This window comes from Salvelinus fontinalis, chromosome 13 (genome assembly GCF_029448725.1).
Source record: "Salvelinus fontinalis isolate EN_2023a chromosome 13, ASM2944872v1, whole genome shotgun sequence".
NCBI classification, from domain to species: domain Eukaryota; kingdom Metazoa; phylum Chordata; class Actinopteri; order Salmoniformes; family Salmonidae; genus Salvelinus; species Salvelinus fontinalis.
This window is the reverse complement of record NC_074677.1, coordinates 35,433,563-35,461,533: the sequence shown is the minus strand read 5'-3', so window position 1 is coordinate 35,461,533 and position 27,971 is coordinate 35,433,563. Positions and strand designations below refer to the sequence as shown.

The 27,971-nt window shown below is 43.5% G+C and overlaps 1 protein-coding gene across 1 annotated transcript; it reads left to right on the top strand.

Moving 5' to 3' along the window:
• Positions 1 to 366: 366 nt before the first annotated feature.
• On the top strand, positions 367 to 27,849 carry LOC129868527 (cohesin subunit SA-2). Its single transcript, XM_055942600.1, has 34 exons — positions 367 to 609; positions 6,655 to 6,781; positions 9,879 to 9,957; positions 10,090 to 10,245; positions 10,350 to 10,446; positions 10,578 to 10,654; positions 10,762 to 10,966; positions 11,189 to 11,340; positions 11,704 to 11,777; positions 13,894 to 14,017; positions 15,187 to 15,285; positions 15,387 to 15,466; positions 15,579 to 15,686; positions 15,842 to 15,950; positions 16,039 to 16,156; positions 16,243 to 16,346; positions 16,530 to 16,622; positions 16,772 to 16,861; positions 17,001 to 17,204; positions 17,424 to 17,494; positions 17,609 to 17,696; positions 17,785 to 17,865; positions 18,002 to 18,094; positions 21,070 to 21,244; positions 21,793 to 21,932; positions 22,020 to 22,121; positions 22,227 to 22,375; positions 22,563 to 22,691; positions 23,384 to 23,592; positions 24,396 to 24,627; positions 25,499 to 25,609; positions 25,729 to 25,855; positions 25,952 to 26,029; positions 26,268 to 27,849. Exons 2-34 carry the CDS (start codon positions 6,738 to 6,740, stop codon positions 26,289 to 26,291), a joined length of 3,822 nt encoding a protein of 1,273 aa, XP_055798575.1. The 5' UTR covers positions 367 to 609; positions 6,655 to 6,737; the 3' UTR covers positions 26,292 to 27,849.
• Positions 27,850 to 27,971: the final 122 nt, after the last annotated feature.

The following is a 27,971-nucleotide window of genomic DNA, read 5'->3' as shown; positions in this document are numbered from 1 at the left end:
AGGTAACAGAAATTAAGAAAAAAAATCTGATACAGTCCAACATGATTTCTGATTCTGTCCTACAACCTGACATGATTGTTTAATTATGTGAGAGGTAAGAGAATGGAGTTTATGGTTGTGGAAATTGGTAGACTAGAGATGTAAAGCCCTTTTCAATATAATTCAATGATCTGTTATGGTTCGTACATAAAACGTGTGTAAAAAGCTATTCCTATTTTCGCTGTGCAAAACCTATACCATTATGTGTATACTGGTTCTCAGTGGTTTATGTATCATCAACAGTACGTGTTATGGCAATGTCCTATCTACATGATTGTTGTACGAAAATTAGGTTGCGGTCAAGTGTAGTGTTCAATTTCACCGACAGGTGGTGCGACATCAGCAACAGGAATCCATCGACAACAAACTGAGCCATGCTAGTTACGTTAGCTAGCAGTAAAAAAAAAAGAGTAGCCTTAGATCAGGAATCAGATCGACCAAATAAAAAATTCCGAGTGTGATGAGTAGCCAAGTATATATTGAATAATTAACAAAAGTTCGAGCGAGACAACTTTAGAAACATCTGGACTATTTTGAGGATTGATTACAGTGTTTGATTCAAACAACGAGGTAAGTTGTAAAATGGCGGATACGATTCTGGCAGTTTGTCGTTTTATCTAGCTAGCTCACGTTAGCTAGCTGTGTTGCTATTAATGTTGAATACACTAGCACGTTATTAGCTATATGTAGGACAATTCATGTTAGTTAGCTACAATAAGGAACTTGAATTTGGAGTAGCGGTTACATCGCAAATTAGCCGTGTCGTGTTAGCTAACTTAGCTTTCATCAAACCATATAGACGTTTCACTTGACTATAACAAGGATAAATACATTTGCTGTGAAGTTAACTATTAATGTTAGTACGCTAACAGTAGTAATAACACGGTAACGTTAGCTATTGTAGTTAGCTAACCTAGCTAGGTTATGTTGCTCTTCTACGATTGTGTGCAGCGACTTTGCCTGATTTTGAGTCGGAATCGTTACCTAATCGTCTTGCTCACCAAAAACCCATCATGCGAGTGTTTGTTTATATCTAACGTTAACGTGCCTGGGCTAACGTCAACATTTTCCTAGTTAGATAGCCAGCTAGCTAATAAGGATAGTTAGCCAGCTAACGTTAGCTAGCTGCTGGCAAAGATGGAGGACGTCGAACATTGTTTACACGGAAGCTAGTTAGGTAGCTTGTTTTTGGGAGTAGCTAGGTAGATATTGGAAATTTGTCTAGCTAACTAGTATGACAACAAATACATGTTCGTACTTGTTGGATAGTTTGTGTTAGCTATTAACTTAGTTACATTTACTGTTACCAATACAGTTCTGACAACCTAAGAATGTTAGACTACTGTTATGGGTTTAAGATGGCACAGTGATGCCATCTGTTGGTAAATGTTTATTACTGCAACTCATGTATTTATACCGGGGTGCTTGAGATACCCGGAGGTGTCATGATGTACAGAACAAGGCTGGTTACTCGCATGAATGTCTCTGTCTCGTCATTTACCATTGGAACAAACATGGTGTCAGAAGAGGGATCACTAACCATGCTTTCCGCAAATTAGAGTAACCTGTTCTGGTTTACCAAACAATTGTTTATTTGAGTAAAATTTCGCCGGAATTGGCTTTAGCTAGAGTGAGTTTGCTAGTTAGCTTCAGTGTTGTTAGCACCGGTTAGACATGGCAGCGAACATTCCCCCTCCCGCCGTTATGAAGCTCAGCGGGGATTGGAGCACGAACTGGGATACGTTTAGAGGTGAATGGGAAGACTATGCGCTAGCAACGGGACTTCTGGAAAAGGACGAAGAGGTAGTGGCTGCCACTTTGAGGACTATAATGGGAACTGAATGCCGACACGTATACAAACACAACCTGAACCTAACAGCAGCTCAGCAAGGTAACGCTATAACTATTCTTGATGCTCTTGAACATTACTTTAAGCCAGCAAAGAACGTCATCTACGAGCGTTATGTTTTTGGTTGTTGCAAACAGGAGAACGGGGAGTCCATTGACAGCTTTGTCACTAGGTTAAGGGAAAAGGCAGCTACATGTGACTATGGTGCTTTAAGAGATGAACTGATCAGAGATAAGATTGTGCTTGGCATAACTGATGAGGGCACCCGCAGACGTTTGCTGAGAGAACGTGACCTGACGCTGGTCTTGGCAGTGGAGACATGCCGTGCAGCAGAGCTTACTGATATACGGATAAGGTCCATGGAGCTAGAAAGGCAACATATGGACAATGTCAATGCTACATTCAGGCAGCCAGTAAAGAAATTCCCCTTTGCCACAGCTAATGCTAATACTACAGCCAACTCTGCAGTAGACAACCCCAATACATGCCGATATTGTGGCATTTCTCATGGACGAGGAAAAGAACACTGCCCAGCCTATGGAAAAATATGCAAATCCTGTGGTACAGCTAATCACTTTGCAAGGGTCTGCATGAAAAGCAAGAGAAAGGAGGGTAAGGTGCACTCTATTGAAACAAACCCAGATGAAGGGAACAACAGCACGGAGGATGTATATGCTAGCGAGTGCATAGGGGCAGTGAAGGCAAAAGGGAAAAAGTGGTTCGTCACTCTGCTACTTAATAATAAACCACAGCAATGCCAGATAGATTCAGGGGCCACATGCAACGTTATGAGCCTTAAAGATAAAAGGAGGCTCGCGCCCAGAGACAATCTCACACAGAGTAGCACCAAGCTGAAACTGTATTCAGGCCAGTTCATGACCTCTTTAGGCCTGTTTGTGACAGAGTGTGTTTTACGTGGCCAGAAACACACCCTTGAGTTTGAAATAGTTGAGGCTAGTCAACAGCCATTACTGTCAGGTTCTACATGCGAGCGCCTTGGGCTTATTAACTTTACCATCCCAGCTGATCTTAACATTATAGATAAAGTCAAGGCTGGGCCCCTGAGCAAGGAGACACTCCTAAGCAAGTACCATGATGTCTTCAACGCCCCGGTCGAGTCAGTTCCCGGGGAAGTCCACTTTGAGTTGGACGCAGCAATCCAGCCTGTCCAGTGTGCACCCCGTAATGTACCAGTGGCCATGAAAGCAGCTACGAAGGCTCAGCTTGACAAATACGAAGCAGATGGCCACATGATATCCGTCACTGAGCCTACAGACTGGATAAGTAATATGGTTATCATCAAGAAACCAGACAAGCTACGGATATGCATTGATCCTAAACACCTCAACCGGGCTCTGCGACGTTCACATTACATTATGCCCACGTTGGAGGATGTTCTTTACAAGCTCCCAAAGGCCAGAATCTTCACGCTCGTGGACGCTAGAGATGCCTTCCTGCAGTGCAAGCTCGACGAGCCCAGCAGCTACATGACCACCTTTTGGACACCCTGGGGCAGGAAGAGGTGGTTGAAGCTTCCGTTTGGTGTCTCCGTGGCTCCAGAGGTGTATCAGCGGAAGCAGCACGAGCTGTTGATGGGACTCAGTGGCGTGGAACCCATAGCAGATGACATCCTCGTAGTGGGCTGTGGGGACAGTGATGAGGAGGCAGAATGTGACCATGACGCCAAGCTGCTGGCCCTGATGGTCAGATGCAGACAGGTCAAGCTAAGACTAAGCATAAAAAAGCTTCAGTTTAAAGTGCCAGAGGTCCGCTTTCATGGGCACATTTTGTCCTCCATCGGATTGAAGGCGGATCCTGAAAAAGTGAAGGCTGTCTTGGAAATGCCCCACCCATCTGACGTGAAGGGAGTGCAGCGCTTCGTCGGATTCGTCACTTACCTGGCCAAATTCCTACCGCGGCTCTCTGAAGTGTGTGAGCCACTAAGGAGGCTCATGGACAAGGACGCCATCTGGCATTGGCTCCCAAAACATGACGCAGCGGTGAGGGAAATAAAAAAACTGGTCACCCAGACACCTGTACTGCGTTACTACAATGTGTCAAAACCTGTCACGATTCAGAGTGACTCAAGCCAGTATGGACTTGGCTGTTGCCTCATGCAGGAGAGCCAGCCTGTGGCATTCGCCTCTAGGGCACTCACCCTAACAGAGCAGAACTATGCCCAGATAGAGAAGGAGTGCCTCAGCATTGTGTTTGCATGCCAACGCTTCCACCACTACCTGTACGGGCGTGACAATATTACCGCAGAGACAGATCACAAGCCCCTTATTGCTATATTCAGCAAGCCTCTTCTGAATGCCCCAAAACGACTGCAGAGCATGCTACTGGCCCTACAAAACTACAACCTCACGGTGGTGTATAAGCCAGGGCCAGAGATGTATGTGAGTGACACGCTCAGCAGGGCTACTGCATCAGGCATTCACACACGCTCCATGCATGAACAACACGCAGTGTGCAGCTTACAAAGAGAGCAAGTGGATGTTGAACACATCAACCAGGCTGACTACCTCAATGTTACGGACCAGCGCCTTATACAAATCAGACAGCACACAGACAGGGACGGACAACTCCAGGAATTGAGGTCTGTGATTATGATGGGCTGGCCCGACTGCAAGGAAGAAACTGCTTTAGCCGTCAGAGAATATTGGCAAGTCAAAGAGGAGCTCAGTGTTCAAAACGGAGTAATATTCATGTGTCAGAGAGTCGTTATTCCCCGGTCTCTGCGCCATGAGATGTTGGCGCGTGTGCACTCAAGTCACATAGGAGGTGAGGCCTGTTACAGACAAGCACGTGACACACTGTATTGGCCAGGAATGCAGAGTGAAATCAAAGACTATGTCAGTAAATGCACAATCTGCAATGAATATGCCATTGAACAACAGAGAGAGACGATGATGTCCCACGAGCTACCGATGCGCCCCTGGCAGATAGTAAGTTTAGATCTCTTCCAGCACAGTGGCAAAGACTTTCTGCTGGTAGTTGATCATTATTCAGACTTTTGGGAGATTGACCTCCTCCCCGACCTCTCAGCAGAGACAACGATCAAACGCTGCAAGGCTCAGTTTGCCCGCTATGGCCAGCCAGATAGGGTAATTTCAGACAATGGACCCCAATTCTCCGGTGTTGAGTTCCGAAAATTTGCTGCAGGATGGGAATTTGAGCACGTCACTTCATCACCACGATACCCAAAAGCTAATGGGAAGGCGGAGTCCGCAGTAAAAAGGAGCCAGATAGATGATCACAGGTCGGCTGCTCCCTCGCCCATCAATACTCCTCTTAGACTGTCAGGTGACACGCCTGTGCGGGAACCCGCAGTCCTCGCAGACAAGCCCCCTGTCTTTTCACGCTACGGGCGTTTGTCTCAGCCACCAAAAAGACTTAATCTGTAGGTTTCCCATCAGGGTTGACAGAAAGAGATTAAAAGAAAAAAAAAAAGTAAAGAGACTATCAAAATGTGTTAAGTTGTTATCTGAGAAAAAAAAAAAAAAAAAAAAAACTAAACTGTTCATGTTGGAAACTATTACTAGGTTTGTTTTGTTAATGAATTGACACCTCCTGTCCTATTTTATTAAAGGGAAGATGTTATGGGTTTAAGATGGCACAGTGATGCCATCTGTTGGTAAATGTTTATTACTGCAACTCATGTATTTATACCGGGGTGCTTGAGATACCCGGAGGTGTCATGATGTACAGAACAAGGCTGGTTACTCGCATGAATGTCTCTGTCTCGTCATTTACCATTGGAACAAACAACTACGTTAGCCAACCTTGTGTTCGCCGACGTCAACCAATGAACAAAGATTGAGTATTTTAAGAACGTCTATTGCTGGCCTTACATGGAGCAGGCCTCAAAATGGAGGGAAAGCCGACGTGTATATAGCTAGTTCGAACTAAGTTCGTTCATTCTTCTCATTTGCAAAGAAATTTGCTAACGCGGCTTAGCGAATGGCTATCAAAGCAACGAACTAGGCTGGCTAGCTACATCAGGGTTCCCCAAAGGGCGGGCCGAGTTGGGCCATCTGGCGATTTTATTTGGCGATTTTATTTGGCCCCTCAACTTCCTGAGCAAATGTGTGTGTGTGTGTGTGTATGTATGTATATATATATATATATATATAATAAAAATCACACACACATTCATATATATTTGCTGTTGAAACTAAAATACTGTAAAATCACCAGCAAATCATCTTACATCTGTTCCCAAGTATTCCCACGCAAGGTTTGAAATTGTAATTATTTTGTCAAATACTATATCTGTTTGTGCTTCTTGCAATCACATGCTTCGTAAACAACAGGTGTAGACTAACGGTGAAATGCTTACGGCTCTTTCAAACAATGCAGAGAGAGAAATAATAATAATACCCAATGAGGAACGATAACTTGGCTATATACACAGGGTACCATTACCGAGTCGATGTGCAGTGGTACAAGGTAATTTAGGTAGATATGTACATATAGGTAGGGGTAAAGTGACTACGCAACAGGATATAATAAGTAGCAGCATATGTGATGAATCACAATAATTGGTCTAAATGGTTGGACAAAAGCAGTCTAATGATGGTTTTACACCTATATTTTATGTTACTGCATTTGTCCATTTGAAAGTTTGAAACCTGTCCATGAAGGAAAATCTGTTCAGAGGAGGGCAGTGTGTTCCACTCAAAGTATGTACTCTGAAGAGCTCTTCTATGAAACACAATAGATTTCTCAATTGAACTAACCCCTCATTTCCTTTCATATACTAGGTTGTATTACCCTACGTTTTGGTGGATCCTGAGAAGGGGAGAAGTCCATACTTACTAGAGTGGGTCCAGAAAATGTTAAAGAAATGATAGCAGCACAGGAGTTGCACACAGAGTTTCAGTTTCCTCAGTAAGTATAACACATGTGTGAAAAGTGTCACCACTTTAAAAAATGTAAACGGTGAAGATGCAGTGGACAATAAGTGTTGTATTGCATAGATAGACCTTCAAACTAGTTCAGTGTGTATAATGATAATAGATTTATTTTATATAGCGCTTTTCATACAGAATCTTAGTTGCTTGAAAAAAAAAAAATATATATATAAAAAATATATATACTGAACAAAAATATAAATGCAACATTTAAAGTGTTGGTCCCATGTTCGCAACATGTAAGAATATCAACGAATTTACTGAGTTACAGTTCATAAAAGGGAATCAGTCAATTGAAATGAATTCATTAGACCCTAATCTATGGATTTCACATGAGTGGCACAGCAATGGGTGGGCCTAGAAGGTTATAGGCCCACCCACTTGGGAGCCAGGCCCACAAACTGGGGAGCCAGACCCAGCAAAGTGGAAATAGTTTTCCCCCACAAAAGGGCTTTATTACAGACAGAAAACTCCTCCATCTGCTGTCCGGGTGGCTGGTCTCAGATAATCCCGCAGGTGAAGAAGCCGGCTGTCGAGGTCCTGGGCTGTCATGGTTACACGTGGTCTGCAGATGTAAAGCTGGTTGGATGTACTGCCAAATTCTGTAAAACAATGTTGGAGGCGGCTTATGGTAGTGAAATTAACATAAAATTCTCTGGCAACAGCTTTGGTGCACGTTCCTGCAAATCAAATGTTATTTGTCACATGCGCATGTGTACTTCACCTTACCGTGAAGTACTTAATTACAAGTCCTTAACCAACAGTGCAGTTCAAGAAATAAGTTAAGAAAATATTTACTAAATAAACTTTGAGTAAAAAAAATATTTTTTATAAAATAAAATCTAAAAGTAACACAAGAAATTATATAACAATAACGAGGCTATATACAGGGATAGGGAAAGGGGGATACCTAGTTGGTTGTACAACGGAATACCTTCAACTGAAATGTGTAACCCAACCCCTCTGAATCAGAGAGGTGCGAGCTGCCTTAATCGACATCCACGTCTTCGGCGCCCGGGGAACAGTGGGTTAACTGCCTTGCTCAGGGGCAGAACAACAGATTTTTACCTTGTTAGCTCGGGGATTCGATCCAGTAACCTTTCGGTTACTGACCCAACGCTCTAACCACTAGGCTACCTGCGGGTACCGAGTCAATGTGCGAGGGTACAGGTTGGTTGAAGTAATTTGTAAAGTGACTATGCATAGATAAACAGCGGGTAGTGTCAATGTAAATAGTCCGGTTGGCCATTTGATTAGTTGTTCAGCTGTCTTATGGCTTGGGGGGGGGGGTAGAAGCTGTTAAGGAGCCTTTTGGTCCTAGATTTGGCGCTCCAGTACCGCTTGCCGTGCGGTAGCAGAGAGAACAGTCTATGACTTGGGTGACTGGAATATTTGACCATTTTTTGGGCCTTCCTCTGGCATCGCCTAGTATATAGGACCTGGATGTCAGGAAGCTTGGCCCCTTGTGATGTACTAGGCCGTACACACTACCCTCTGTAGCGCCTTAAGGTCAGATGCCGAGCAGTTGCCAGCCAGGCAGTAATGCAACCGGTCAGGATGCTCTCGATAGTGCAGCTGTATAACTTTTTGAGGATCTGGGGACCCATGCCACATCTTTACAGTCTCCTGAGGGGGAAAAGGTGTTGTCATGCCCTCTTCACAACTGTCTTGGTGTGTTGGTACCATGATAGTTTGTTGGTGATGTGGACACCAAGGAACTTGAAGCTCTCGATCTGCTCCACTTCAGCCCTGTTGATGTTAATGGGGGTCTGTTTGGCCCTGCCTCTCCTATAGTCCACAATGAATTCCTTTGTCTTGCTCACATTGAGAGGTTGTTGTCCTGGCACCACACTGCCAGGCCTCTGACCTCCTCCCTATATGCTGTCTCATCATTGTCGGTGATCAGGCCTGCCACTGTTGTGTCATCAGCAAACTTAATGATGGTGTTGGAGTCGTGCTTGGCCATGAAGTCGTGGGTGTACAGGAGGGGACTGAGCACGCACCCCCAAGGGGCCCCAATGTTGAGGATCATCATGGCGGATGTGTTGTTACCTACCCTTACCACCTGGGGTGGCCCGTCAGGAAGTTCAGGATCCAGTTGCAGAGGGAGGTGTTTCGTCCCAGGGTCCTTTGCTGAGCTGTAGTCAATGAACAGCATTCTCACATAGTTCCTTTTGTCCAGGTGGGGAAGGGTAGTGTGGAGTGCGATTTAGATTGTTATCTGTGGATCTGTTGGGGTGTTATGCGAACTGGACTGGGTCTTGAGTTTCTGTTATGGTGGTGTTGATGTGAGCCATGACCAGCCTTTCAAAGCACTTCATGGCTACCGACGTGAGCGCTACGGGGCGATAATCATTTAGGCCGGTTACCTTCGCTTTCTTGGGCACAGGGACTATGGTGGTCTGTTTGAAACATGTAGGTATTACAGACCCGGTCAGGGAGAGGTTGAAAATGTCAGTGAAGACACTTTCCAGTTGGTCCGCACATGCTTTGAGTACACGTCCTGGTAATCCGTCTGGCCCCGCAGCTTTTTGAATGTTGACCTGTTTAAAGGTCTTGCACACATCGGCTACGGAGAGCGTGATCACACGGTCGTTCGGAACAGCTGCTGCTCTCATGCATGCTTCAGTGTTGCTTGCCTCGAAGCTGGTATAAAAGGCATTTAGCTCGTCTGGTAGGCTACAGTCAGCATGCCAATTTCACGCTCCCTCAAAACAGAGCATTATGTTGTGTGACAACACAAGGTGCCCCTGTGTAATGATCATGCTGTTTAATCAGCTTCTTGATATGCCACACCTGTCAGGTGGATGGATTATCTTGGCAAAGGAGAAATGCTCACCAACAGGGATGTAAACACATTTGTGCATAACATTTGAGAGAAATAAGCTTTTTGTGCATGTGGAATATTTCTGGGGTCATTTATTTCAGCTCATGAAACACTTTACATGTTGCGTTTATATTTTTGTTCAGTGTACAATGTTTACAGAGCTGTCTGCCAAGGCTTCCTTACAGTGCCATGGCAACCACGGAACTCAATGAATGGTTGCTATGACCTCATTTTGGTTTCTGAACAGGGAGGCTGATACACAGTTGTCCTCTGACACAGACCTTGAGGACCCTGATGTCAAAAATGCAAAGCTTGGGAAAGGAAAGGTGAGACTTGCATCTAAAATCCTCTATCAACACAAGAAACCCATAATAAGTTGGCTATGGCCACGTACTGTTATTCATTTGTGCACACACAATGTACATTGACACTTTACATGGTATTCTTGTCTGTTCTAGGCGAGTAAGAAGGGGAAGAAAGCCACTGGAGAGAAGGGAAAGGGTGGGGCAGCGAAGGGTGCTGGCCTTGGCCGGGTGAATGGCCACCACCAGGAGAATGGGATGGAGAACATGACCCTGTTCGAGGTGGTGAAAATGGGGAAGAGTGCCACACAGGTTGGTACAAACTTTTTTTATTAGACAATGTAATTCTCAAAGCATGTTGGTGATAGTATTATTTTCATATTAAAGTGATGGTGAATGGGTGTCTTTTCTTTTAGTCTGTCGTTGATGACTGGATTGAGTCTTACAAGAATGATCGAGACATTGCACTCCTGGACTTGATCAACTTCTTCATCCAGTGCTCCGGCTGTAAAGGTAGGCACCCAGAGTGGATTGAATAGAATACTAAACCCTGAGAAGGTAGTTTCTAAATCATTTTGCGTCCATTACTCGTGATTATTGAGCGAGCTAAGATTTTATGGTTATTCTGTTTTATTTTGCTACAGGTGCTGTCAGTGCAGAGATGTTCAGGCACATGCAAAACTCTGAGATAATCAGGAAGATGACTGAGGAGTTTGACGAGGTACTGTCTGATGATACAGTTACTGTACGTCTTTATTTATGCCTCTGTCTATAGGGTCAATCTAAACGTTATTCTCTATTTTTCTCTCTCTCTGTGTGATCATATAGGACAGCGGGGACTACCCGTTAACCATGGCAGGGCCACTGTGGAAGAAGTTCAAGTCAAGCTTTTGTGAGTTTATCGGGGTGCTGGTGCGGCAGTGTCAGTACAGCATCATCTATGATGAGTACATGATGGACACGGTTATCTCGCTGCTCACGGGCCTGTCTGACTCACAGGTCCGAGCCTTCAGACACACCAGCACACTGGCAGGTCAGTACTAACACAACGTAGACACTGGGCAGTTGAGGGAGGGCTGCAGTTAAAGCACTGTTAAACTACTAGCTTGATGTATGTAATGCTATCTTTTATGGGGGATATGTTGTGTGTCCATATGTAGGCCTGTTCAATATGCCTTGACTTGATGGCCAGTCTGCATTAATAGTGCCTTATTAATTAGTAGATGTCACTCAAGTCAGTTGTTGTCTCTACCAGCCATGAAGTTGATGACTGCCTTGGTGAACGTGGCTCTGAACCTGAGCATCAACATGGACAACACTCAGAGGCAGTACGAGGCAGAGAGGAACAAGGTCATGGCCAAGAGGGCCAACGATAGGCTGGAGCTCCTTTTACAGAAGCGTAAAGAGGTGAGTAGGTTCCTCTTATGGTGCCTGAACTGTTACCTGGTCTTAAAAATTCTAACCTGACCATTTAAATATGTATATTTCAAAAGGAAAAGGCGCATCGCTTGCTCACCAATTAAAGCATATTATTTTATTTTAACATCTAAAAGCTTGACGTTTTTGGCCTTCATTAATTGCCTTCATCAGAACCAGTTTCTGATGAACTCCTGAACGTCAGACTTTTAATAGTGAGCGAGCGATGCGCCTTTTCAATTATGATTTAGTTTTTTTGTTGTTCCTTGACTCACGTTGGGTTGTGCACCCTCCACTTCTTTCCATTTTAGAAATCTTAAAGGCATTTTTAATTTTAAATGTCTCCATTTTCAGCTTCAAGAAAATCAAGACGAAATTGAAAACATGATGAATGCGATTTTCAAAGGAGTGTTTGTTCACAGATATCGGTATGTATTGTAATTTGTCATCTTTCTACATGCAGAACAATGAATCCAATTAGAACTGTCATGGATTATGCGTTATACACTGCTCAAAAAAATAAAGGGAACACTTAAACAACACAATGTAACTCCAAGTCAATCACACTTCTGTGAAATCAAACTGTCCACTTAGGAAGCAACACTGATTGACAATAAATTTCACATGCTGTTGTGCAAATGGAATAGACAAAAGGTGGAAATTATAGGCAATTAGCAAGACAACCCCAAAACAGGAGTGATTCTGCACGTGGTGACCACAGACCACTTCTCAGTTCCTATGCTTTCTGGCTGATGTTTTGGTCACTTTTGAATGCTGGCGGTGCTCTCACTCTAGTGGTAGCATGAGACGGAGTCTACAACCCACACAAGTGGCTCAGGTAGTACAGTTCATCCAGGATGGCACATCAATGCGAGCTGTGGCAAAAAGGTTTGCTGTGTCTGTCAGCATAGTGTCCAGAGCATGGAGGCGCTACCAGGAGACAGGCCAGTACATCAGGAGACGTGGAGGAGGCCGTAGGAGGGCAACAACCCAGCAGCAGGACCGCTACCTCCGCCTTTGTGCAAGGAGGAGCACTGCCAGAGCCCTGCAAAATGACCTCCAGCAGGCCACAAATGTGCATGTGTCTGCTCAAACGGTCAGAAACAGACTCCATGAGGGTGGTATGAGGGCCCGACGTCCACAGGTGGGGGTTGTGCTTACAGCCCAACACCGTGCAGGACGTTTGGCATTTGCCAGAGAACACCAAGATTGGCAAATTCGCCACTGGCGCCCTGTGCTCTTCACAGATGAAAGCAGGTTCACACTGAGCACATGAGCACATGTGACAGACGTGACAGAGTCTGGAGACGCCGTGGAGAACGTTCTGCTGCCTGCAACATCCTCCAGCATGACCGGTTTGGCGATGGGTCAGTCATGGTGTGGGGTGGCATTTCTTTGTGGGGCCGCACAGCCCTCCATGTGCTCGCCAGAGGTAGCCTGACTGCCATTAGGTACCGAGATGAGATTGTCAGACCCCTTGTGAGACCATATGCTGACACATGCACATTTGTGGCCTGCTGGAGGTCATTTTGCAGGGCGCTGGCAGTGAACCTCCTTGCACAAAGGCGGAGGTAGCGGTCCTGCTGCTGGGTTGTTGCCCTCCTACGGCCTCCTCCACGTCTCCTGATGTACTGGCCTGTCTCCTGGTAGCGCCTGCATGCTCTGGACACTACGCTGACAGACACAGCAAACCTTTTTGCCACAGTTCGCATTGATGTGCCATCCTTGATGAACTGCACTACCTGACCCACTTGTGTGGGTTGTAGACTCCGTCTCATGCTACCACTAGAGTGAGAGCACCGCCAGCATTCAAAAGTGACCAAAACATCAGCCAGGAAGCATAGGAACTGAGAAGTGGTCTGTGGTCACCACCTGCAGAATCACTCCTGTTTTGGGGGGTGTCTTGCTAATTGCCTATAATTTCCACCTTTTGTCTATTCCATTTGCACAACAGCATGTGAAATTTATTGTCAATCAGTGTTGCTTCCTAAGTGGACAGTTTGATTTCACAGAAGTGTGATTGACTTGGAGTTACATTGTGTTGTTTAAGCGTTCCCTTTATTTTTTTGAGCAGTGTATTTAGAATTATGTATTGTTTTAGGGTGGAAATTATGAATGTTTTTTATGTACCGGTAGTCGATTTTTATTGAAGTTAGGGGTTCTAAAAAGAGAACTGTGGGTGCATTCACTAGATGTCAGAGAGTTCGATCTCTCAATGTGGAAATCAACTTCAGTGGCATGGAAGGCATACAGCAGCTGAGATGTGCAGACTGGTCTTTCACTGAGCTGTTCCAAGGCTCTGTGGCGCCCTCTTGTGCTAAACAGGCAGCGACGGTTGCTAAGGCAGAACAGCTCATCATGGCACAGCATGTGCCACTGATATCTGATCTAAGTAGGCTTTTAAAACTGCCTCTGGCTGTACCACTTAAGCTTTTCTAATGAATCCTCTTTTACTGCCCTGCCATAAGGTATCAAATAATTGAATTGACCAGTGAGCATGATGGGTCTGTGAATAAGTCTGGACATTTCTTCTCTGTTTATCAGTGATGCCATAGCTGAAATCCGGGCAATTTGCATTGAGGAGATTGGGGTATGGATGAAGATGTACAGCGATGCTTTTCTCAATGACAGTTATCTGAAATATGTTGGATGGACCATGCATGACAAGGTGAGCCATGCAATATGTCAAATCGCATTTGTGGGAGTTGTAAAGCGTTGCCAGTACAGTCTCTTGTATTCAAGTAAGATGTACTGTGTATTTCAATAGTAGGTTTATTATCAGAGTTGAAATGCTACAGCAGGGGTTCCCAAACCTTTTCACTTGGGGCCCCCCTTCCAGCATTGGGGAACATCCCGCGCCCCTCCCTAAACACACGCCATCTCTATTTCTATGGGCACAAGCACTGTTCATGACACACACTGTTCACCCCCTTCTTGTTGGTGGAGAGAATTTTGCAGATTTAAAAGCTTATTTCCTGCAATTCCACACATTCTTTATGGGGAGTAAAGATAATGTTGCAGTTTTAAAGCTAATTGTCTTGCAAATCTATATATTTTGCTATGTCTAATGTATATTTGTGATATTTGAGTGACTAAAACATTTACAGTAACAAAAACATTAGCTGACATGGGCTTGTTGATCTGGACAAGTTATACATATCTCTCTAAGGTGTTAGGTTCTAAATGAACCTATTAAAACTCACTGACGATTAGTAAAGCTTAAACCAAGTTTTTTCACCCATTATGTCATACAGCTGCATAAGGCAAAATACATATTCACACAAGCACTGATATTTAACCCTTTCTCCTATGCTGAGTCTTCTACACATCTGAACAGCCAATGCATCTCTGTTGCTAGAGAGAACCTTAGGGATATCTGTTCTTCCTCACTTCATCTGACCTGACTTCGGCCCCAAATTTCTCACTTCTCCCCTACTAACGGCTGTCATGTTGACTTGCACCAGACTGTGTCTCTTCTCCTCCCGTAGGATCCCTGATGGTTAACAATTACATTTTCGGACAGAATATAAATGTTACACATTGCCTTCTCTCCCTCAGTGACATGAATAAGTATATTTCATATTTTCAGAAGCCAACAGAGGTATGTAATGACTAACATGACAAGAGGAACTGATGATGCGCTACCTAATTTAGAAATTGCACCTTGTGCATTCTACTATTACAACTTTCAAGAGTCAGTTTAAAGCCGGACTGAGTTCCCGCGACCCCCTTTCCGACCCCCCCCCCCCCCCACACACACACAGTTTGGGAACCACTGAGCTACAGCATTCAGATTTGAACGTTGTGGCTACAACATTGTCTTCCCTGTGACTGCAGCAAGGTGAAGTGCGTCTCAAGTGTCTGACTGCGCTCCAGGGCCTGTACTATAACCGGGAGCTCAACACTCGGCTGGAGCTTTTCACCAGCCGCTTCAAGGTAGGTCAGACACTCAACCATCTCACCACTGACTGGGAAATCCTGTACATAACATACGCACATCATGGTTGGCCAGATGTTGACTTTCCTGTCATCGACAGGACCGCATTGTGTCGATGACTCTGGATAAGGAGTATGATGTTGCAGTGCAAGCCATAAAACTTCTGACTCTTGTCTTGCAGTAAGTATTCTGCAAAACATGTTAATATTGCAAATGTATTAGTGTCCAGATTCCGTGACTGCTGACCCCGTTGAGACCTTAAAGCCCTGTCTTTGTTGTTGTCACATTGCAGTAGCAGTGATGAGGTCCTGACAGCAGAGGACTGTGAGAGTGTCTACCATCTGGTCTACTCTGCTCATCGACCTGTGGCTGTGGCTGCAGGAGAGTTCCTCTATAAGAAGTAGGTCTCACACCGGCTGTCTGAAGCTGTGGTGGAAGCTGAATTGTGATTAAAGCCCTATTTGGGTTGGAAATGCCTCCATGCTGAGAAACTGAAGTTAGTTTGAGAGTTATCCAGCAGCTTTTAGCCTGATCTCAATGTTGTCCTGTTCTTAGGCTCTTCAGCCATCGAGGTCCAGAGGAGGAGGGGATGCCCAGGAGGGGCAGGCAGAGCGTCAACGGGAACCTCATCAAGACCACCGTCTTCTTCTTCCTGGAGAGTGAGGTGTGTTCAGGCTCCATTTAGAGTCTCTGTCTGAAGTGACCTACACGGGGCACGTGTTTCGGTTGTGAAAATCTCTGAACGTTTGCAGCTCCATGAGCACGGGGCCTACCTGGTGGACAGTCTGTGGGAGTGTGCAGGGGAGCTGCTAAAAGACTGGGAGAGCATGATCAGCCTGCTGCTGGATGAGCCCATGCCAGGGGAGGAGGGTAAGGAGGAGCACCAAGCACTTGCACACAAACACACACTGTTGTTCACACTGTCATATCTCATCAACATGTTTGTCCCTGTCCAGCCCTGACTGACCACCAGGAGACTGCTCTGATAGAGATCATGCTGTGTGCCATCCGCCAGGCCTGTGAGTGCCACCCTCCAGTGGGCAGAGGCACAGGGAAGAGGGTGAGTGCTGCTTGGCATATACCAATGTAAGCCCCTCAGCGGTCAACTCCAGTACTAGTGAGCTCTCAAGGCTCTATTCTCAGAAGCCATGTTTGAACATTCACTCCGATGACTGAGGTTATATGAAAACCTTTCATATAACATGATTGTGATGTAATTGGGCTCTTCTGAAAATTATCCTAGGTCTTGACAGCGAAGGAGAAGAAAACCCAGCTGGATGACCGGACGAGAATCACTGAGATTTTTGCTGTGGCGTTGCCTCTGTTGTTGGCTAAGGTCAGTTATCAAGTCATCTACACGACTGTCACTTGACAGTCTACACACAGCTGCTATATAGAACTCAGCCCCTGGGACCGCCAGATAGATGACCTCTTACTCAACCCTCAGTATCTTGTAGCTCCCCTCACCCTATCTTTTCCTCACAGTACTCTGTTGATGCTGAGAAGGTGACCAACTTACTGCAGCTGCCGCAGTTCTTTGACCTGGAAATCTACACCACTGGTCGATTGGAAAAGGTTTGTGAATCGTCTGATATTCCTGGACTTCAACTAATCCTACCGTACCTTAGATTGTTAACGGTAAGTTATTCACACGGTTATTGTGGCCGAATGTAGTTTGAGACTTCACATCCCTTTGCCCTCTGTTTGTGTGCAGCACTTGGAGTCGTTGCTGCGTCAGATCAGGGAGGTGGTGGAGAAGCACACAGAGACTGACGTGCTGGAGGCGTGCTCCATGACCTACCACGCTCTCTGCAACGAGGAGTTCACCATCTTCAACAGGGTGGACATCGCCAGGTCCCAGCTACTGGACGAGTTGGTGGACAAGTTCAACAGACTCCTGGAGGACTTCCTACAGGAGGTGGGCTCACATGGCTTGGTGGTTCAGGGACTGTTTGAGATCAGATTTACAACTGTTCGTCAGATTTAATGATATTTAAAGACTACAGGACACTGAACCTTCAGAGTATTTCTCGTAGGGTTTTGTAATTGTAATTTTTTAAGGTAATACTTGTGTTCTATTGAGACTGGAACTGTACATTTGAGTGGGATTTCACTAGACAGTTATCTGCTGTTTCAGGGTGAGGAACCAGATGAGGATGATGCCTACCAGGTCCTGTCCACACTGAAGAGGATCACTGCGTTCCACAAGTAAGGCCTTGATCAAGATTTAATGAGTAATGTGTAATCCAAACATTTGCCAGTGAATGGTAGCTAAATCAGAACTCCTTATCTGACTAGATTGTGTTTCTCTCTCCTCTGCAGTGCGCATGACCTCTCTAATTGGGACCTGTTCACCAGCAACTATAAGCTACTAAACACAGGACTTCAGAATGGTGATATGCCTGAGCAGGTACCTAAAGCATAACCCTGTTATCCCTTTAAACTCATCTAATCTCAATTCTTTACTATCACTTACCTTGTAATACTCTCTTTCCCAGATTGTCATTCATGCAATGCAGTGCACACACTATGTCATCCTGTGGCACCTATCCAAGGTTTCAGAGGGCAGCTCCACAAACGTAAATACACTGTTATCAGTGACTAATGACTATCCGGTTTCTACAAATACTAGTGACAATTATGCCTGGATAATGAATGTGGTTTACTGCTTAAATAGTGAGCACTGAATACTGAGAATATCTGTTGTGTTTCCAGGCGGACATGGTGACCCTGAGGAAGCAGATGAGGGCTTTCTGTCTGATGTGCCAGAGCTACCTCACCAGTGTCAACACCACCGTCAAAGAGCAGGTGGGTTGTCCTACATCATGTCGGATCCCTGGACTTAGACACATTTTCCCCTAAGGTGTGTGTTCACTATTCAGTGAGTGCTAAAATGTTGCTGTGTTGGCTGATTACTGTAATGCCTCGATCACACCGACAGCGTCATTGCGTAAAACGGTACGTAGCATCATCTGGATATGTGTGCAACAAAAGTTCAACATTCACCTGCTACCATTTCTGTCAAGCCGCCTACACATACAGTTTGATGCATGTGTTCAATAAATCCAACGTATGCACCGCACAGAATGCACTGCAACTGCCACTGCAACGCATTGCTGCAAGGTTAGCGCAGTGTTCCATTGGAGAGGAATGTACTTCTGCTGTACCAAACACAATGACGCTGTCGCTGTGATCGAGGCATAAAGCACTTAGTGTTTTCCCTTTAGTACATGGAGTAGCCAGCCAAATAGAAAAAGTAGCCAGCCGGGGAGTTCTGGGCTGGGGGGTGCAGGGGGTACATGCCTCCCTGGAATTTTATTTTTCAGAACTATCTCTACCTTCTAATGCCTTGATTCCATCTAAAATACACAGCTAAATTATTGAATACTTTAATGACTTTACCTCCCAGATTGGTAAAAATGTGTTGTGGTATTGAGTAGAAAGACATGACTGAAAATGTATGAGTTTAGTCTGTTAGTTGTTTTGGATATCGCCTAGGCCTTTATGATCAGGACTATTTTCTAAGTAAGATAACCTTTAACATTAAACCTGTCTTCTCTTGATGAAAGTCATATTTACAGTTTTACTGCAAGATATGAATTTCCACAATGATGTTTGTTATTCAAATTATGTATTTTATTGGCTCTGCTGCTGTGGACACTTAGGGTAAGGAAACCAGCGTGTCATTTTGTAATTTGAGTGAACTATCCCTTTAACAGTTTGGCCTGTCAGTCAATCACTGTGGGTGGGATTGTCAGGGGAGGGGGCAGGATATTTGTGAGTCACAGAGTTAGTAGGGTTTCAGACCTGTCAATCAATCACTGTGGGTGGGACTTTGAGGGAAAGCGTTAGATTAGTAATCTAGTCAAACTAGTTTAGATTAGTATTTCAATTTAGTTTTTTGTGGCAAAAACCTAAGAAAAAAAGTTTGTTCTGTCAAGTCAACATGGGCTCCCTATTGAGAAACAATATAGAATTGTGGGGAAATGGTTTTTGTAGAATGAAGCAGGTGTTAAATATGGGCTTTGCTACACAGAGAGCAGCAGTTAACTAGGCTACTCCATTGTCGACACTAATCAAATCAATAGGCCTGTATTCATATTTTTCATAATACCATATCATGTGTCATAAAATGTGCTATTATAGCCTTCAATCTGTTTTCTTGTATCATATTTTGGACCAGAATGAGGCTCTCTCCACTACCTATTGTTCCTGCAGTGAGGAGTCAACATCTTTGTCTATTATTTTCCAAATTTATCTGCAGATAATCGCCAAAAGCATTAGTAGTCTACCAGTATGGAAGTTAGGGAACCAAATGAACGGCTCTAACTGATGCGATTCGGTCTGGTGATCGACTAGGTATTCCTAGTCGGTCACCAGACATTTCTATAGAAAAGTCAATGACAAAAGCTTGCGTTCCTTTATTATAATTTTATTTTTTTGACTTTGTGCTTGATTCAGAAGGTGCACTTGATTCAGAAACCCTTTGCGCCGGGTAGGCAAAGGGTTTCCATTCTGAACCATTTCATTTGTCTGAAGGGACAAACTCCGCCTACCCAGAAGAGCAGTGGCTAAATCAAGTGCGCCTACTGCGCTGACCAATCGAATAGCTCAAATCACTGTGCCAAGCAAGTACAGCTTATTTAAATTCATGCTCAGCTGTGCCTCGCAAGTGATACAACTGATCTATTTTGTTTTCAAAGCTCGAGTTTTTAAATATAATACGGTCTGAGAAGAAAACAATATTGGCAGGCCAAGCATATAGCCAATAGGCCTACTGCACAAACATCATTCCTGCAGACTGTTTTTATTCATGTTGCATTGGTTTACATTTTTCATGTTTTTATTTTATCTGAGCGGTAGCTCTCTGCTTGCTTTTTGACTGCGAAAGTGATCTTGACTCAAAGGTTGGTTACCGCTGACCTGACATCTGTTAAAAAAATTGCCATTTCTTCGGGAACAACCCATCACTAGGCTACACTGACGAGTCATTTTAGCGGTCACTGGCAAGTCTCAACATGGGCTTTGAATTTTTGGAAAAAACATACAAGATCTTTGGTTTACTCCTGATGTGATACCATGAACATATCACTACGTTGTATGATTTAAGCAAAGGGATATAGGAGATTGACTTAATTCAGTCAGTTTGACACCTTTAATAATAAACTAGTCAACACTTGTTCTTTCTGTCGTCAATCAAACCACAGTAATAGCCTATGCACCCCGACTCCGAGGCTGTATAGGCCTATGAAACACGCAAAAGAAAAGAAATGATTCAACCACAAAACACTAAGTGGATTTCAACTCATCATTACATCTTACGTTACATGGGACGTGTCAATTCACTCACAGGAAATGATGAAGCAGCATCACCCTCTGTGAAAAGAAATTTGACTGCAGCCAACCACAGCGTACATAAATAACATGGGTATCGAGAGGCAGGACAGAAGGCAGACTGACAAACCAGCAGTTTCCCTGTCATCTCCCACTTTATTACTGACAGGTGTCTGTTCTATCAATAGATCACTAGAAGATGTATATCGTTCATTTTAGTGGGAGAAGGCTATACAGACCTTTCTGACTAGCGAATTGAAACGTTTTAATGAAGAAAAAAAAGCCTAGTTAATTTAGCAAGTAGAAAAAGTAGGCAGCTTACAACGAGTCTGATATCGGCTATTTAGCCGATGGCCAGCGCCTATGGACAACACTGAGCCCTGTGTGGCAACTGTTAACGTGAAAGGGCTTTCTAACTAAATGTGATTGATTGATTGACTGTGTTCCAGGCCTTCACCATCCTGTGTGACGCCCTGATGATCTTCAGCCACCAGATCGTGTCGTCGAGCCGGGAGCAGCTGGAGGCTCTGATCTACACGCCAGACTCCTCCCTGCAGGCCGAGTTGCTCAACTTCATCCTGGACCACGTCTTCATCGACCAGGACGACGACAACAACAGCACAGGTCAGACACTGCCCCCTGGCAGACAGTCACCATACAGGCCAGACAGAGCCCACCCTCAGACAGTCACCATACAGGCTAGACCGAGCCCACCCTCACACAACCCCTTGGCAGACAGTCACCATACAGGCCAGACAGTGCCCACCCTCAGACAGTCACCGTACAGGAAAGACAGAGCCCACCCTCAGTCACTGTACAGGAAAGACAGAGCCCACCCTCAGACAGTCATCGTACAGGCCAGACAGCCCACCCTAACACAGCACAAGTCAGACATCCACTCAGCCCACCTGGCAGCTAGCTAGTCACAACACGAGGAGACAGCTGAGAAGGGCTTTTAATGTGAACACACATCTTAAATATGTAGTAAAACACCAGAGCTCTTTCTGAGTTGAAGTGAACACCTTATATGGAGACCTGAATGATGACATTTTGCAAAGGGTTACTTATCGCAGTTGTAAATGAGAACTTGTTCTCAACTGGCCTACCTGGTTAAATAAAGGTGGAATAGAAAATAATAAAAAGTGTGATTTTGGTTTTCTTAATTTTATCAGATGGGCAGCATGATGATGAAGCCAGTAAAATTGAGGCTTTACACAAGAGGCGGAACCTGCTGGCAGCGTACTGCAAACTGATAATTTACAATGTAGTGGAGATGAACACTGGAGCTGACATCTTCAAGCAGTACATGAGGGTATGTCTGGCCTCCTACAATATTTATCCCTTAAAAAAAACATTGATGTTGTGCTATTCCCAATCGATTACATGTGCTTTTCTCTAGTACTACAACGACTATGGAGATATCATCAAGGAAACGATGAGTAAAACAAGACAAATTGACAAGATCCAGTGTGCCAAGACCCTCATTCTGAGTTTGCAGCAGGTAAGAGCCTTGGAGGCATTAACGTTAATTTAAAGTATTGTCTTCATTTTGTACATTGTGAGTGTTTTGATGATCAATTTTAAAGTTGCAACACTTCTCTTTCAGCTTTTCAATGAGATGTTATCTGACCTCGGCTGCAACTTTGACCGCTCGTCGTCATCCTTCTGCGGCATTAAAGAACTGGCCCGACGTTTCTCGTTGACCTTTGGCCTGGATCAGCTGAAGACCAGAGAGGCTATCGCCATGTTACACAAGTAAGCCTGCAGAAAATGTAAAACTCATCCTCTGAGTAGAAATCAATAAGCCCAAAGGTTTAACAGCTCCCGAAGGCATGCTTTAATTTGAGGCTTCTCAACATCCCAGAACTGTTCAAGTATTTACAGCTCAATACTTCAATCAATTCCTTCCTAAACATGTTGTCTTGTGCTGCACTTGCTGCAGGGATGGAATCGAGTTTGCCTTCAAGGAGCCCAGTCCCCAGGGAGAGGGAAACCCTCCTCTCAACCTAGCCTTCCTAGACATTCTCAGCGAGTTCTCCTCTAAACTGCTTCGTCAGGACAAGAAGACTGTGTAAGTCAGAGGAAACTGTTATACTTATTTTTATGTGCAGTCGGTGACTGTTTTATCCGAAGCCAGACAGACCACAGCTACGCTAGATCAGGCCTAGTCATTGCGTGGCTCACGAGCCACATGCGTCTCTCTGCGACTTAATTGGCGGCTTGCGGCAATAATGTAAAAACATTTTTTTTTCTTTTTCTCATTCGGCTGAATGTGCTGCTTAGTTCTTAGAACCGTGGTTACATGAGTTACCTTATTAGCAACTGGGACAAACGGAGCTGTAAAATCAGTTTCTAGCGCATATTGAAATAACTTTCCAATACTTTTATGATGATCACTCCAAAGCGTACTTCGTTCGGACTGAAGTTTGCCATTACCCGTTTTGACATATCTTCTGCTATAACTTTTATTGAGATAATAGCGATAAGGTCAGATTCTAAAGATTCACCAATTGTCCTAAAATAGAGAATCAGATAATCAAATAGCTTGATGGTCCATGTTAATAGTATCTTAAATATCATGTATAAATCTATTTAATATCAAGTATGAATCAATTTGACTTTGGGACCTCCCAACCCCCATCCTCCGATGGGTATGGGAGCTTGCACGGTGATTTTGTTTTACAAGAGTGGCTCCCTCAGATATTGGTGACTACCACTGCACTAGATGATGGATGTTGAGTTGTGGTCCTCTGTCCCCTGCAGTCACCTCTACCTGGAGCGGTTTATGACCTTCCAGATGGCCTTGCAGCGAGAGGACTGCTGGTTGCCCCTCATCTCCTACAGGAACTCCCTGCAGGCCGGAGGGGACGACGACACCATGTCCGTCATCAGCGGCTACAGCAGCCGAGGTTCCAGCATCAGGAGCAAGAAGGCTAAGCCAGCCAGCACCGGGAAGAGGAAACTGCCTGAAGGTGAGGGTCCGACACAGAGCCACAGAACAGCACGGGCAGCATACTATGACACACTGGCATTTAAACCTGAAAGCTCAATGTTTAGTGATATGAAATACACAACAACTTGTGTTCCTGAATCTGGCACATGCAGCACAATGTCAGATCATTGATCAGGGACAAACAGATGCTAAAAGCCCGTCTAAGCAATACAATAAATCTAGCCAAATTATCAATTAGATTTTCACTTGGGAATAACTTGTTGAATGGAAATGATATTTATGAATTGAGGCAAGTGTTTGCTAGACGTTATGAGATGTTGGCATTATAAAAAGCCAGTCCGTTAAGATTGGGATCATCAACTAGATTCAGCTGCGGGCGTTTTTTTTTTTTTTCTTCTTCTTCTTGAGCGGATGCTCCGGGGCAGGAACATAATTACAAATAATTTGTTGGCAGCAAATTGACCGCAAGAAGCCCAAACAGATCTAATGTTTCACTAAAACATAAAAATGTCAAACGTTGTCTACATTTGTATACAATCATATTTCTCTCTATTTTGCATGGGAATACTTGGGAACAGATATCTTAAATTAAGATCACTTGGAGCTGATTTCCTAGTGTTTTTAGTCTGTCCAACAACAAAAATATATATATATTTTGCTCAGAAAACTTGGGGGGGCCAAATAAAAACACCTACGGGCCAAATTTGTCTCATGGGCCGCCAGTTGGGGAACACTGAGCTAAGATGTCTCGATCTGAGCAGTAAGTAGTCCGTCCACTGTATAACAACCTCATTAAACTCTATGAAACCCTTGCTATTGCAGCAGAGGAGAGTAGCAGCTGCAGCACAGACGCTGTGTGGATGAACCGGGAGCAGAATGTGCAGACGCCAGTGATGATGCCCTCGCCGCATCTCAGCTCCACTGTGCTGAGGGACCCCAAGAAAATGAGGCCGGAGGAGAGTTACATGGGCGTCTACAGCATGACATCCGAGCAGCAGCAGCAACAACCGCTTCCCCCCCAGCAGCAGCACCATCAGACCCCCATGGACTACAAGTACAGAACACCTTTCTATGGCTCAACACCTTTTGATTCTCATGAGTATCTTTGGCCATTCATTGTAGGGTGTCCACCACTCTGCCCAGAGTGGGTGAAAATGCGCTTTGGTGATTAAATTTAACTTTCTTATGTTAGTTATAAAATATGTTTTACCAAGACAAATATGATTATTCATGTTCATTAGCAATATATCCAAAAACTCTGATGACCTAATACATCTGATAATAAGCACTGAGCTCTGTTGACATAGTGGTGCAGGTTTCTCATAACAAATTGAGGATTTAACTTTTTGTGGTCGTCGTCTTCAAAGTTGTTTCCGAAGGGTCACAAAAAGCTAAATTAGCATGACACGAGCTGAATTAAATGTAAAAGGCTTTGTAAATAAATGGCTAGGTATAGGCTCAGTGTTCCGTTGACATTTCAGAGACGCTTGTTTTTGTGAGAGATCTTCTAAAATTAACAGGAATTTTTATTAATATGAAAAGCATATTCTAAAATATGAAAATACATGTCACATCTGAATATCGATATCCATCTTACCTCTATATTGTTTTATGTCCTGCGGATTCGAGAAGAAAGATGAGGAGTTCAACGGGAAAGTGAGCCTGTCAGGTAGCCAGTAGCCTTAATTTTTGCATAGAATCCAGCCTATTTTTTACGCGATGCAATTTTCCATATTTTTTTTCTTGGTCACTTTTTTTCTCTCAAAAGATGCAGTTTTGATTGGACACCCTAGCCATTGTAATGTTACTTATCTACGAATGCGATGTTCTCACAATTAATGATATATTCAATGAAACCGCTGAAGTTAACCTCTTGTTTGAATAAGTATGACTGTCTGTATTAATGCGTCTGTCTCTGTTTTCAGTACCCAGGTGACCTGGATGCTAGCCCAGAGACAGCAGGCAGAGGCCCGGCAGCAGCAGGAGCGAGCCAGCATGCAGTATGCCAAGATGAGGAGCCACATGCAGCATGCAATGTAAGACGGCACTTCTCTTCCAGACCACAGTGGTGTTTCAACCCCAGTGTAGTACATAGTCATTTGCTGCCATGTGTAATGTATTTAGTTATTCCATGGCCATGTCTTTGACCCTCTAGACGTCGCAGTTCAGGACTCATGGAGGACGATGAGGAGCCAATAGTAGAGGATGTAATGATGTCATCAGAGGACCGTTTGGAAGATCTCAACGAGGGCATGGATTTCGACACTATGGATATTGATCTGGTAAAATACACTCCATGATGTTTATTTTCTCACTAGTAGTGCATTTATGAATATTACTGCTTTGGTGTTTCTTCTTACTCTGCTGTTATTATTTAGCCACCATCGAAAAATCGTAGAGAGAGATCGGAGCTGAAGCCTGACTACTTTGACCCTTCTTCCATCATGGATGATTCGGTGGGTATTGGTTTGTTATTGAGAGTGAAATGATATCTACATTGTTAAAGATAATGTATAACAAACAGTATGATTTACAATAATAGTGGCAGTGCTGATGTGAAGTCCAGATACCTAGTTAGTTAGTGTCTTTGGTATACATATGCTCATGGAAACGCTATACTCATATTCTTCAATTCACTTTTCCATAATATACATCAAGTAATTAAAAACTCTAATGGATTTTCCTTCCTTTTAGGTCCTCAATGTTTCAATGTTCTAAGCTGATCTGCATGAAGAGGACACTGTGTTGTTACCGAAAACCTTTTTGATGACGAGAAGTATTCTCTGTAGAGAACTGTTTTAAGATAAGCTCATGGGACTATTTGCTTGTGAGGCAGCAATGGAAGCCATTTTGACATCATGTTTGAATTTCACCTTTACTTTTGTCAATTAATGGGCAGGTTTTTGTGTCATGTAAATACGTAGTGTCTGACATACTTATAAAAGATAACATCTGGCATGGCATGTAGCCATATATTAAAATATATACAGTAAGAGAAAATGTGAAATGTCTTCATATTGTTGGAAGGCCTTACCGCAAATATTGTTGGATCTCCTTACCGCAAATATGAAATACCAGTCATGGTATTTTTTTAAAGGTTAATCTGTTCTGCTTTTATAACTTATAGAAGACTTTGATTTATAGATATTTTGTAATGACAATCAGATGTAAATCAGTACTTTATAATCATGTTATTACTCATAGAGAGTACAGAAATTACCTTTGTAATGGAATTTATGGTGGGTAACAACGGATGTGGCCTGCAGTTTTTCTTTTTTTTCAGTGTTATAGGTGAGACCTCTTGATGAACTGATAATGCCCAAATGCCATTTGACCAATTGACAGGCTTAGTTTGAGTTCATTCTGATTTGCTTTTAAAGGTTTGATGATTTGAATGCTGTGTGACTTTTTGAAGAGTGGTACAAAAGTATACTGTGCAGAGGGGTTGTATAAATGAGCGGTCGAAATGTTCTGTTGTCTGTAAGAGAAAGCTTAAGAGTTTGGATTAGCGATCATGGTATCATAATATATTATATATAAGTAAATATTATACAGTTAAAAAAATGTGTAATATATTGTGAATCGGTGCTCATTTTATATTTGTTCAGTTTTTGTTAATTTGAAATACAATTTAGGAAAAGGTTCAATAGAATGTAAACTGGTTTAAATTAACCTCCTAACTAATGTGCAGTTATGTATAAGAATTTACATTTGTATTTGTATGGTTTTGTTTGTCTTGTCTTTTCTAAGGATTCTTGTTTGAATAACTTTTCTTTACCTCTATGTACATTAGGTTGGTTTGCAGGTTCCCAACAAGCTTTTCTGGGGGAATAAAATTGTAATCATGAATATTGTAAATTATAGTTTTATACCGCCAAAACAGCTTAAAACACAGCCTCCTTTTTAAAAGCAAAAATGTCACATTAAATCTAAATACGAAACTACAAACCAGAGTTTCATATTTTTCATTATTTAGATTGTAGCAAGGTTAGACAGTAAATAAATAAATCATTGAAATGCATAGTTTCACTTAAATTTGATGTAGGTGTCATACTTTCATTTTGATATTTTCCTTTCTGTTGTCCTTGCATTGAACTGCTGAAAGTGTGCATACGTCTGGATGTGTATGTATACACACATAGATATATATATATTCAAATGTATATACATATGTGTTTTTTATTCTATTTACAAAGTGTCCACTGTACCATTTATGGTTTGTATTTATGTCTGGAGACAGTAACTTTTTGAACAAAATAAACCCCCTGCAATTGTGTGATGATTTGAGTGTTATCAGTTTTTAGTAGGCCTATAGAGCTTGCCAGCTTGTATTCCCAAAACCCAGAAATGAGTTACCTCTAGTTTGTTCAGCCATCCCTATGGGAAAAAATAATGGGG